At 30.6% G+C, this 12,894-nt stretch overlaps 1 protein-coding gene across 4 annotated transcripts in view; it reads left to right on the plus strand.

The window, feature by feature from the left end:
- The window catches only part of LOC140450974 (uncharacterized), a 48,101-nt gene that overhangs the window by 3,901 nt on the left and 31,306 nt on the right, over nucleotides 1-12,894 (plus strand). For all 4 annotated transcript variants that reach the window (XM_072544692.1, XM_072544686.1, XM_072544679.1 and 1 more), the window contains one exon: nucleotides 3,446-3,540. In XM_072544692.1, coding sequence (XP_072400793.1) covers nucleotides 3,486-3,540 — 55 coding nt within the window. In that variant the 5' untranslated portion in view covers nucleotides 3,446-3,485. The remainder of the gene's footprint in view (nucleotides 1-3,445; nucleotides 3,541-12,894) is intronic.

Below are 12,894 nucleotides of genomic sequence, written 5' to 3' on the forward strand. Positions count from 1 at the left end.
CGATGATAGCCAAACTACAAGGTTATATTTCCTTATGCTTAACATGTGTAGATGATGTAGTGTTAGTGGGAAATAGTGACAGTGGCTTAGAACAAAAACTGGAACAGTGGAGACAAGCTATTGAGGAAAAAAGTTTAAAATTACTACAAAAACGGAGCATTTAAAATGTTCATTTAAAGAAGGAGTTACCACAAATAAAATAATATGTTTTAATAATAAAATGATTCTGAGGAGAAATAGTGTTAAGTACTACGGACTGGTAATACAGAGTAATGGGGGATATGGAGATGGATGAGTAGAGTGGCAAAAAGCATAAAATTAAGAATGAGTATATTAGGGGAGTCACCAATTAATGCCAAAATTAGAGAGCATAGGTTAAGATGGTTTCGTTATGTTCAACATCATGACAATAATCACCCAATATGAAGAATTACTGATCTGTGGGTTCTTGGAAGGAGTAGGAGAGGAAGACCAAAGAGGACCTGGGAAGAATCTTAGGCAGGACATGTCAGAACCGGGGATTGATATTGATATGACTTCAAATAGAAAATTATGGAAATGTCAAAGAGAGAGAGAGAGAGAGAGAGAGAGAGAGAGAGAGAGAGAGAGAGAGCGAGAGAGAGAGAGAGATGATAACTAAAATTCACACACACAGTTAACTTTTTGTACATATCTAAATTCTTATTCAAAGCTATGAATGTGACCAAGAAGTGATAAAATGCATTTCTAAATCTACTGGAATTTGCTTCCTGTCAAACAATATATTTATTTATTTTTTAATAAGTGAGGCAATGAAGCACTAAATCTACCAGAGATTTGATTTCTAAAAACGGAACCAACAAGCTGAATTTTGATGACAATGTCAATTTTGAAAGCTGAAAAAGATGCAACTACTCCTACGCTCAGGCTTCTTCCAAAATTATCTCTAAGGGAAAACGGAAAATATCGATTTACCGAGAATCTATACGCAGTGGGAAAAAATGTTTCAAACAAGAAATGTAGCTGAGATAATTTTAAACAAAATTGTTTATTGTGTAGAATGAACCGTTCTCTCAGGAACAACGCTTGAAGCGATCCGAGATATTGAATGCCAGTTACGCGTGCGAAATCAATTTTTTAAATAAATTTTGTATTAACTAGCCGGTAAAAATTCGATGTCTTTTGATCGGAGTGTCTTATAGACAAAAATCAAAATGCGTTTTAGTGGTGAAGAGTGCAGCTAATTTTTGCATTTTGCCGCAAATGAAGTCAGTTGCTTTCAAGCTGTTAAATAAATAAACGAATCGAATCGATTATCGAATCGAATATTGAATCGCTTATCGAATCTAATCAATTGTCGAATTGAATCGAATCGACTATCGAAAAGATTATCGATTCTAATCGATTATCTAATCACATCGAATAGATTATCGAATCGATTATCGAAACGAATATTGAATCGATTATCGAATCAAATCGATTATCAAATATAATCGATTGTCGAATCTAATCCATTATCGAATCGATTATCGAGTCGATTAACGAATCGATTATCGAATCCATTATCGGGTCGATTATCGAATCGATTATCGGGTCGATTATCGAATCGAATTAATTATTGAATCGAATAAGATTATCGAATCGAATTTCAAATCGAATCAATTATCGAATCTGATGGAATCGATTATCGAATCGAATCGAAATACCATACAATAGAATACAAATTGATTCGATTATCGAGTCGAGTATCAAATCGATTATCGAATCAAATCTTCTATCGATTCGAATTGAATCGAATCGAACAGAAATAGAATAGAGTAAAATAAAATAAAATGAATTAAAGTAAACTAAAACCATCGCTCCTTGCTGAGACTATAAGATAGCTATGCTTCCTCTCCTCGGTCTCTCGGTGTTTTATAACAGAGTCTGTGATTTTGCTTGACATAATATTCACATTATCAATATTTTTCATTTGTAACGTTAATCTTTTCATTTCTTGATTTATGCAAGTTAAAGTTTCAGCACGTATTTCGTTATCTTTAGTAACTGAGTATTCGCCTCAGAACTTTTACATTTTATTACCTTTTTTTACTCTTAGGTTAGGTTAGGTTATTTTTGAGGGAAGAAAGTTATGGTCAGATAGGACATCTGCTCCAGGGTAAGTCTTAACGCTTATAATGGAATTCTAATCTTAGATTGATTAGTTGGTGTAATTTCTAATGCAAAGTTCTTAATTATCCGGCGAAGATTTCAAGGTATATAGTCTGTGGGGTGGTAACCTAAATCAAGCGGACATATTATATTGTCCACACGGCATTTCTCTATCTTTGCATTTAAATCGCCCATTATTGTAATTTCTTTCTTTCCAGTATATCGTAAAAGTTGTTTGAGTTGTTCATAAAATATTCTATTTCAGCTTTTGGTTTATCCGCAGTTGGCTCATTATACTTACACTATATTGATGTTCACTGGCTTACCATGTATTTGTAATAACAGCATTCATCAGGAAAAGGGAACACAATTTACAACTGCTGTTTGGATTCTCTTGGAGATAATTATGCCAACTCCGTATATATGATATCGGGTGTCATTTCCGGATTAAATATTGTTTTATCCATAACCAATGTTTTGCCGGAACCATTTCGCTTAGGCTTAATATTTCTAGGTTCAGTCTGTTCATTTTCTTAAACTTGTTATTCGTTTTTCCTTGTTTGAATGATTTTCTCACATTCTATATCCCTAAATTTAAAAATGACTTGTTGTTTATATAGGTATTTATCACATTCAGGTGGCTACTACTCGCAGGGATTCATAGCACTCCTGGACCGTCGCCTTCTACATCCTTATGCCGTTGACCACATGCAGGTTCATCTGCCTTTGGGGCCAATTTGTCAAATCCAGGACAAAATAGTGCCCTACCACTTACCAACTAATCTGTCCGTAGCCGTTGGTCAGTAAGTGGGGAATTGCTTATATCGGCAATCACTTGATAAATTTTTCGCCATATCTGGCTACTCTCACTTAGTTTAGCCTGCAGTACAATGTAGTTGCCCGGAATGTGGCACGTGGAGCCATAAGTGAAAGTTGGGTGTCTTAGGAGTACCAATTATCAAGAACCACCTTTCGTCTATTACGTTCGATGTGGTCGTTTCGATAAAAGGTGCCACCTCTATCGGTAATACAACCATACACCCCATAAAGTAGCTTTGTTTCCAAAACGATTGCTGTACCCTTCAAACAACGTATGTAGTGAATAATGGCATTCAAAAAAATATAAGGTTATTTAAAAAAGTGCAAAAAAACGGATAATTTTACAAAAAACAATGGAGTAGTAACATAGTTCATAAAAATCTTATTTAATGGCAAATAGACAAGAGTTCGGGTTAATTTTTTAAATCAGGCATCTTGTATTGCTATAATAATTTACAAAATCATCAAAATTGCAAGCATGTATTTTCTGTTTTAGACATACTTTGGCGATGCTAATATTAGAGTAGTGTTCCAAGATGTCGGGCAGTCTCGTAATGCAGAAACCCCCTGTCAGCTCTAAAAATGTTGTTGGTGAGTGATTATTTTCTTCTACACGATAAACTATTGAGGCAGTTTTAACATAGGGAAGAATCAGTTCAGTTTTTAATTTTTTTTTTATGAAAAATGGCTTTGGCAGAGCCAATTAGCCAGACTTATTTGTGTTAATTGTTAAAATCGACTGAATTTTTAATCATTATTGATTGCAGATTCATAGTCAAATGTTAGTACTACATATACCTAATATTTTTATGAATACATAAATTTTGTTTTGATATATTTTTATTTTCTTTTTTTTATTCTTTTATTATTTTCTTGTTTTATTTTTTTTTGTTTTCTTTTTTTTTTCTTGTTTTGTTGCTTTTTGTTTTTTGCTTTTTTTTGTTCTTTTTTTTAATTTATTTTTTTGTTTTGTGTTCTTTTCCTATTTTCTTATTTCTTTTATGTTTTTTTTTTACTTTGTGGTATACTTTTTTTTTCAAATCACATTAACAGATTATGCTTATATACTATTTACAACTTATATTTACATATTTTAATTTAACATGTTTGTAAATGCAATGAAGAATTTCCATATTATTTGAAAATATTAAAAGATTAAGGTTTGTTGGAAAACAACACTTAGAATTTATTAATTTCTTATAAAGTTCGTTTATATTAATAACTTGTAAATCACATTCTAATATAATATGTGTTAGATCGCCTATTTTACCACAAGTACAATTGGGAGTATTTGATAAGCCGATTCCATGCATGTGAGATGGAGTAAGAGCATGATTTGCTCTCAGCCGATTAATGGTCTTTATAAAATGTCGATTAGATTCTGTGTAGAACCATCTTATTGAGGGTATCCTAGTGTTACAATGATAAAAGTTTAAGCCAGTCTTACATTCTCTGTAATGTAAATGCCAATTATTTTTAAGTTTTTGTCTACTAACGGTGTCAATATCTGCCGCTGGAATTAAATTTCTGTTTACTTTTTCTCCAAGCATATATGCTGATTTAGCCAAATTGTCAACGATTTCATTGTCTTTTATTCCCGAATGGCCCTTCATCCATGTAATTATTACATTTAATTCTAATTGTATAGTTTCATAAAGAATTGTAAGAATTTTCAGTTCAATGTGGTTTATGTGTTTGACTGTTTGAATGTTGTTAAATCTGTCGACCACGCTTTTACTGTCAGTAAATATAACATAGTTGCTAGTAGGATTCAGTACTACATACTGAAGAGCAAACATAATTGCCATCATTTCTGCTGTGTATATTGAGCATTCACTAGGTAAGCTATACTGGTGATGGTAATTTTTATTTTCGTGGAACATTGCACAGCCCGTTCCATTTGCATCTTTTGACCCATCAGTAAAAATGTACTGATAATTTGTCCAGTTTTCTTTAATAATAATATTAAACATATTTGGGAGTAAGTGTGAGTTTAAGTAACATATCCTAACCTTTCTAGAAAATAGTGTTTTTGCCATTTCACCGTAGTAGGGCGGAATTTGGCTTTTATAGAGAATATCGTTATATTTTACCGTACTTAGATAGCTTTTTACCAAAGGTATAGACTTTTTAGTTCTCCAGTACCTATGGGTGAGGTCTAAAACTGATAGCTCATTAAGATCTTTAAGGTATTTACAATTTTTGGACATAATTCGGACTGTGATTTTGTCGCTAAGGAATTGGCGGCGTAAATGCAATGGAGGTTCCACTGCTTCATTTTCCATTATTTGGACTGGAGTGGATTTTAAATAACCTAGGCATAATCTCAGGCATTTATTTTTTTGAATTTCAAGTTTGTTTAGATGTGTATTACACGCTGATCCAAATAAATGACAGTTATAATCGAAAATCGGCCTGATCATGTTACGGTAAAACATCAAAGCAATATTTGGGTCTGCTCCCCAATTTGTTTTACAGAAAGCTCTTAAAATGTTTATTGAGTTTTCTGATTTTTTAACAAATACAGTTTTTTATAGGGAAATTAAACTTTCCCACATTAAGATTGCCTTGTGGAACTCTATGTTTTTGTGAAAAGTAACACACCTCAGTTTTTGTGTCAGAAATTGATAAACCTATTTCTTCATAGTACTGATTTACGATTTCTAATGTGACTTTCAAATTATCCTCACAGGTACTTAACAATTTTCCTGCTGTGTATAAAACAACATCATCAGCATATTGAAGAATTTTTGTATGGTTTGGTATACCAACTTCAAGATCTATGTTGTACAGGATGTATAAAATCGGGCTTAAAATATTCCCCTGTGGCAATCCAATATTAGTGAGTCGGGGGTATGAAAATTCCTCATTATTAATTTTTAAAAAAGTTAGTCTGTTAGAATATAAAGATTTTAAAAAGAGAGCAAATGATCTAGGGATTCCAATATACAACATTTTTTGGTAAAGAATGTCTAAATTAACATTATCAAAAGCAGCAGAAATGTCAAGGAACGCAGCTGCTGTAGACTTATTTGATGTAAAATTAAGCTGAATTGAAGTAACTAGAGCTGCAGTTGCGTCTTGAGTGGACCTAGACTTGCGAAAACCATATTGGGAACTGGGAAGTATACCATCGTGTTCTAGCCAACGTTCAAATCTATTTTTAATTATTCTTTCAAATGTTTTTAAAACACATGAAGATAAGGAGATAGGTCGATAAGAACTTGGATCACGTTCTGGTGTGCCAGGTTTTTTAATCGGAATTACCGGGTACTCTTTTCAACTATTTGGTACTGGTGTCTTATTTTCCCAAATATTGTTGAAAATGGGTTGAAAAAATGTTGAAAATAGGTAAGTTGTATAACAGCGAATATGACACATTGTCAATACCTGGAGAAGTATTATTTCTTTGTTCAAGGCCTCGATACAATTCCCATAAATGAAAATTTTCGTCAAAATTGTGGTTTTGTCGGGGTACTGTTTGGATATGTTCTTGTACAGTGTCGTCATTTGGAACCCATGCCGGGGAAATTTTTCTATGGAATTCCTGCAACCATGTATCTTCGGGATCAATAGGTACTTTGTTGGCTTGTTTGCGGTTTTTAAAACAATTAACTTTTTGCCAGACATCTTTTATTGGTGTTCTTGAGTTAAGGCTTCTACAAAAATCAATCCAATTCTTCTTTTTCTTCTGTTTGAAGATTTTCTTTGCAATAGCATCTAATCGTTTATACTCCATTAGGTTTTGGAGCGTTGGATTCTGTTTATAATTTATAAACGCATGTTTTCTTTTTTCAGCTGCTAACTGACAATGATTGTTCCACCATGGTTTCGGAATATGACCTTTGTTTTTTTCTTTAATGGAAGAATGTTTTGGGATAGCGACGTTGGCTGCCTGGTTTATATTTGTCAACAATTCTTTGTAGATTAATGGTATTTTCATTGTTTCCAAAGTACTGGTATAGATCATCCAATTGGCTCTGCTAAGGTTCCATATTCTATGTTTTCTACTGGATGTGGCTTCTGCTGCGGAGAAACTTTGTGATGAAAAAATAATTGGCACATGATTAGATCCATAAGGTTCTTGTAGAGTATTCCAACGAAAATGAGAGGCAATATCTCGGGAACAAATGGTTAAGTCTACATCAGAAGGTTTATTGGAAATAGCAAGAGTGGGGGATCCGTCGTTTAAATATTCTAAATTACAGTATTCTATAGCATCTAGAAGATCTTTACCTAATCTATCATCAACTTCGCAGCCCCATGCCAAATTGTGTGCGTTAAAATCGCCTCCAATTATAAATGGTTTTGGTATATTTTCTAAAAAATTGATCCATTGTTGAATTAAAACTTTGTTCCTGGGTTCATTATATAGAGAAATTATGTGTAAAGGTATCTTGAAATGTGAAATTTTTATTGATATACACTTATATGTAAACGAATACGTATTTTGAAAATTTATTTTTTCATATATGATGTTGGATTTCAAAAGGATTGCACAACCGCCATATCCATCAGGGCGATCAGCTCGAACACAATTAAATTCTTTAAAATTATAATATTTTCCCGGTTTGAACCAGGTTTCAGATAATAGAGCTATAGTGATGTTCTGATGAAGTAAATATTCTAAATTTTCTTTATTGGCAACTGCTGAATGACAGTTCCACTGTAATATGTTTATTTTATTTAAGTCTGCGAATTTGATGCTAGATTTTGGTTAAAATGGTTACTAATTATCTGAATTACATCAGCTTTTGAAATATTAAAATTATTATTTTGTTTAATTGAATTAACAATTGTAAGAACCGAATCTAAAATGACATTTATTACAGAAGAATTTAACTCTTCTGACCATGAATCTGCAATGTTTAAGTTTTTTTGGTAAAATTGACTTTTAACTATTCCCTCAGGATGTTTTGGAATGGAAACTGTAGATACTATTTCTTTTCTAGCTATATCAGTTGGGTCTGAATTATTTGGTTTCTGCCTTTTATTCGGCCTACTGGTATTTGTGTTAGGATTAAATATAAATTTAGCAAAATTATTTCCTTGGGAGGAAGTACAAGGTTGTGAATTTTGTGGAAAATTTGTATCATTTTTGGATGTATTAGTCCTAAGAACACTAGCATATGAATTCTTAGGCACTTGTTTATTTGCATCGTAAAAATGAACGTTTCTGTTAACCCATCGTCTCTGTTATTAACTTTTGTCGTGTAAATTCTGGGCATGCGCTTAAGTTTGTGGTCAAATGATTCCCCTTACAACTGAAACATACTTGTGTGAACTCAACTTTTGTACAATTCTTTGAATTATAAGTTTCTTGGCATCTGTTACATCTTGGCTGACTCCTACATTGATTTCCCAAGTGGCCGTATCTAAGACAGTTAAAACATAACAAAACTTTCTGTTTATATATTTCAACTTCTTTAATAACCTTATTGATGACTATATATTTAGGTAAAGTTTGCGATTTAAAGGTCACAATACAAGACTTAGTAGGGACATATTCGACAATTTTTTCCTCATTAACAATTTTTTCTACTTTACGCGTAATTCTTTTAACGTTTGTAATTTCAAATATGCAATGACTATCATACTGTTTAATTTTATTTTTAATATACTCTTCCGATAAATCTGTGTCTATATCCCTAATAACTCCTTGTCTGTGTAAAATAAATTTTGGAATATACAGATCTAAATTATTTAAACGAAATATTTCTAGAGTTTTGTTTTTAATGAGGTTATTAGCAGTTTTATAATCTTTGCATTTGACTCTAATTCTATTTCGGCCAATGGCGTCTATACTTGAAATCATATTGTCTGCTTCAGGAAAGTTAGACAAAATAATTTCACCAATCTTTAAAGGATTTAGTTTACCTTTAAACTCAGTAGAGCTATTCTTGATATATACATGATATGGGCCTAGATCATTACAATTGAATAAAAATGCTTGCCTTACCTGTTTTGATACTTTTTGTTGTGTCTCATTCAGATTGGTTGTATTTGCATTATTCATCAAATTGATTGGAATTGGAGTACTTACAGAAATATCAATTTTGGCATCACTTTGACTATCGAATATATTTCCAGATATAGCTGGTTTTGTGGGTTTTTTGGGGCCAGGGGGTTTCCCCCCGCTATTGACACTCATATGGTAGGTGGTTCAATAAACGATATTGCTGTTAGAATGCAACAAATTTCACAATTTAAAGCACAATATTAATTGTATTAAATTCAATTTCTATGAATACTACTACGGAACTGTATTTAATACTATTTAAATCTCTAAAAATTTATAAGGAACTTAAAAAGCGTGTTTCAACTTTGACAGTTTTTTGACGTTTTTTTTTTTTGAAATCTTGAGTTGAATTAGAAACTAATAAAAATTTGTATTATAAAGAATAAGCACGCAGTTCAAAAAGTAGTATACTCAACTTTTTTCAGTCCCGTACTTTACAAAATGACTATTCAGTTTTTTTTTTAATCACAGCAATTCTATAATTAGATACGTATTAAAAAATGCAAATGCAGCCAGAAGAAATTTGACGAGCAATTGTTTTAATAGAAAATGGAAGCAGTATGTGATATGTGGACCATACACTCAGTAAACGAGAAACTACTATTAGAAAATGACTTCAGAAGTACTGTTCTATGCATAACTGTACTGTAACTATAGCACTGTAACTATAGCAAACTATAATATAGCACTGTAACTATAATATATATATATATATATATATATATATATATATATATATATATATATATATATATATATATATATATATTGTTATGATGTGTTTTTTGTTTGAATGATGAGCAATGAGTATTTTTAATAATATAATATATAGGGTTTTTATCGCGGTTCTCAAAGAATTAGCTTGTAAGTACTTTTTTAAATTATCTTTATTATAACTATTATGAAACACACATATATATCTAACCTAGCCAATGTAAATTTAAAATAAACTATCTTTAAACTGATGTTCTTATAAAACTAATTAAATTCTATAGACAATGTTAAATTTAAACAAACTATCTTCAAAATTGAAATTGTTATAACACTAACTAAATTATATTAACAAAATTTTGTACCTTTCTTTCACTGAATGCCTAAATGAACTGTTTTCCACTATATAGATTCTAATCACCACTGAATGTCTTCGTACTTCGGTTATCCTTGTTTTTGTGAAATTACTTTTTCCAATTATCAGCTTCTACCAATTTAAGATATAGTTTTCTTCACCAGCATTTATACACCACCAGCAAACACCATTTATATTTATTCTTCTTTTCAATATACCAATATCCAATTATTATAAGTTGATTTATACTAATCTCCAATCATAATATAATTTAATTCCTTCCAATGTCCATCCAATATTCTTCTAATATACTTTTATAATCTTCAATAATTATTTGTGTATAATTATAAATGTGCATTAAATATATGCATAATTTTTAATCTTCATTTAACTCACTATATTAAACAATTGGACTATCTCCAACTAACTTTCATATTTCTTATTAAACTGCTTGACTGACTTACTAAAACTGTGAACAATTGACTTCACTAACTAATCTACTAACTTTCATAATAAACTGCTTGACTTCTGACTAAAAACTGCCATCTTGAATCCAAATCACGGGTATTTATATCCTTTGGATATTCTAGAACCATCTCGTAAGATATCATGTTCTATTTAGTTCTATTTAATACATGTCTGAATTTTCTGGAACAAACCATTTCGCAAACATGGCCATCTCCGGTGATCCAGAGAATTCCATTCTTTTCTATTAATAATTTTGTTGACATTTAGGCTTTTCAGATCAGAATAAACATTCAAATTAGTAACTAACACTCTAATTTAATAAAATACACATTTCAAACAATATAACCCCACTTATATTCGTAAAATTCTTAAAATGACACTTAGGAATGGAGGGTATAGTGTGTTGCCTAGTCACATGGCTCACTTAAAAATATCTACAAAATCATAACTACTAAAATACAACTTTTTACAATTATTATATGCTAATTTCTTAAAATGCCCTCACATAAATAATTTTTATAAAATTCTCTAGTATATAACTTATTTAAAACAACCAAATATCTAATATTATGTAGTATATAACTTATAAATTATTTTCTATAAACCCTAATCGTATCAATACCCCAAAATAATATTTAAAATAAATAATTTACTTATTATTTTTTTAAATATTAATTTTCTCATACCTTATTAAATTTAATAAATCAATTTTTTTTTATTTAAAATGTGTTAAATACATCCCTGTTCGCTGTCTATGTCAAAACAGAGAACAACGGAGCACAGTTCGGCTATTCTATGGTCAAACTGTCATGTCAAATGGAGCAATGGATGCGATATCAGAGAATAAAATATAACCTTAATTAAAAATATAATAGATATGGTGTTCTGTTTATTTATAGACAAAATCTAGGAATTATTTCCATTCAAAATAACTTCATCAATATAAATTGGTAAGTTTTTCCACTTTATTATATTAGAAAGACATTTTTATAGCAATTATAGTATCAATTTTGTGTCTAACCCCAAATTATGATTTTTAGGGTACAAATTAATTTCCATATATACAAAATTCAACAAGTATGATGTCAAATTGATTCAAAATAATGAAATCTACCATCTATTTAACAAATCAAGTCTATTGAATAAAATGGATATATCAGTAAGCTGTTAGTGTTAAGTTTATAACCTAGATATATCACTACTTTTTGAAAAAATGTACATTTTTCTTGATTTATTTTTAGTCCAACTTTGTCTAATCTATTTATTATAATTTTTAGGTGTTTCTCGTGATCTTCAGCCGTTTTAGAAACAATTAATATATCACCAATGTAGTGAATTACAAAATGTTCATATTGATCCAAAATATCATGAAGACATCTACATAGAACACTGCAAGATGATTGAAGTCCAAATGGTAGTACTTTGAATTGATATACTACTCCATCTATCTGAAATCCTGTATACTGTCTACTTTTTCTTTCTAGAGGTATTAACCAAAAACTATGCTGTAAATCGATTTTAGTGAAAAATGACATTCCTGTAATTCTTCCTAGTATTCCATCTATACTCATTGGTGCTTCAAATTGCTTTTCAGTAATCTTGTTAATATTCCTTGCATCCAAACATAACCTGATTTCACCTGATCTTTTTCGTACTACTACTATGGGGTTAATAAAACGTGTGTCTGCCTTCTCAATGATCCCATCTTCTAACATATTATTAATTGTTTTGTTTACTTCTTCTCTGTATTTATATGGTATTGGGTATGATTTTGTTTTAAAATCTTTTTCCTCCTTAACTCTTATACTATGGATATAATTCTGTGCAATTCTATTTTCTTTATTGACAAGTCCCTTGTGTTGCTGCAATATGGAAATGACTATTGATTTATATTCTTCAGGGCAATTTAAAACTTTCATCATATCTTCTTCTTTACAAATAACATTATTCTTCATTATGTACTCATTATTCCTTGCTTCCAATTTTACGCACTCCGCCTCGTAGGCATTCATCTGCTTAAAATTTCCATTCCTTAAATATTCACTACAATAATTATTCTTTACATTCTTTTGGGACATATCCCTATCATCAAAATACATTTCTTCTTCATAAACATCACTATTTTCTTTTAATAATATCCTATCAACTCTTATTCCTTCTTCCACCTCATCTTTCTGCATAAATTTAATTATTTGCCCTTCCAAAGTTACCATTTTTTTTTCAAAATCTATCTTTACTTTCTTCTTTTCCAATTCATCATTTCCCATTAATATATCAACACATAAATCCTTGACAATAAATCCTTGCATATTAATTTCTTTATTAAGAATATTAATTTTAAAATTGGCTAGTTTATCAATTTCACCCAACTTCTTATTATTTGCACCAACAA

The sequence above is a fragment of the Diabrotica undecimpunctata genome, chromosome 1 (genome assembly GCF_040954645.1).
Source record: "Diabrotica undecimpunctata isolate CICGRU chromosome 1, icDiaUnde3, whole genome shotgun sequence".
Classification (NCBI taxonomy): Eukaryota; Metazoa; Arthropoda; class Insecta; order Coleoptera; family Chrysomelidae; genus Diabrotica; species Diabrotica undecimpunctata.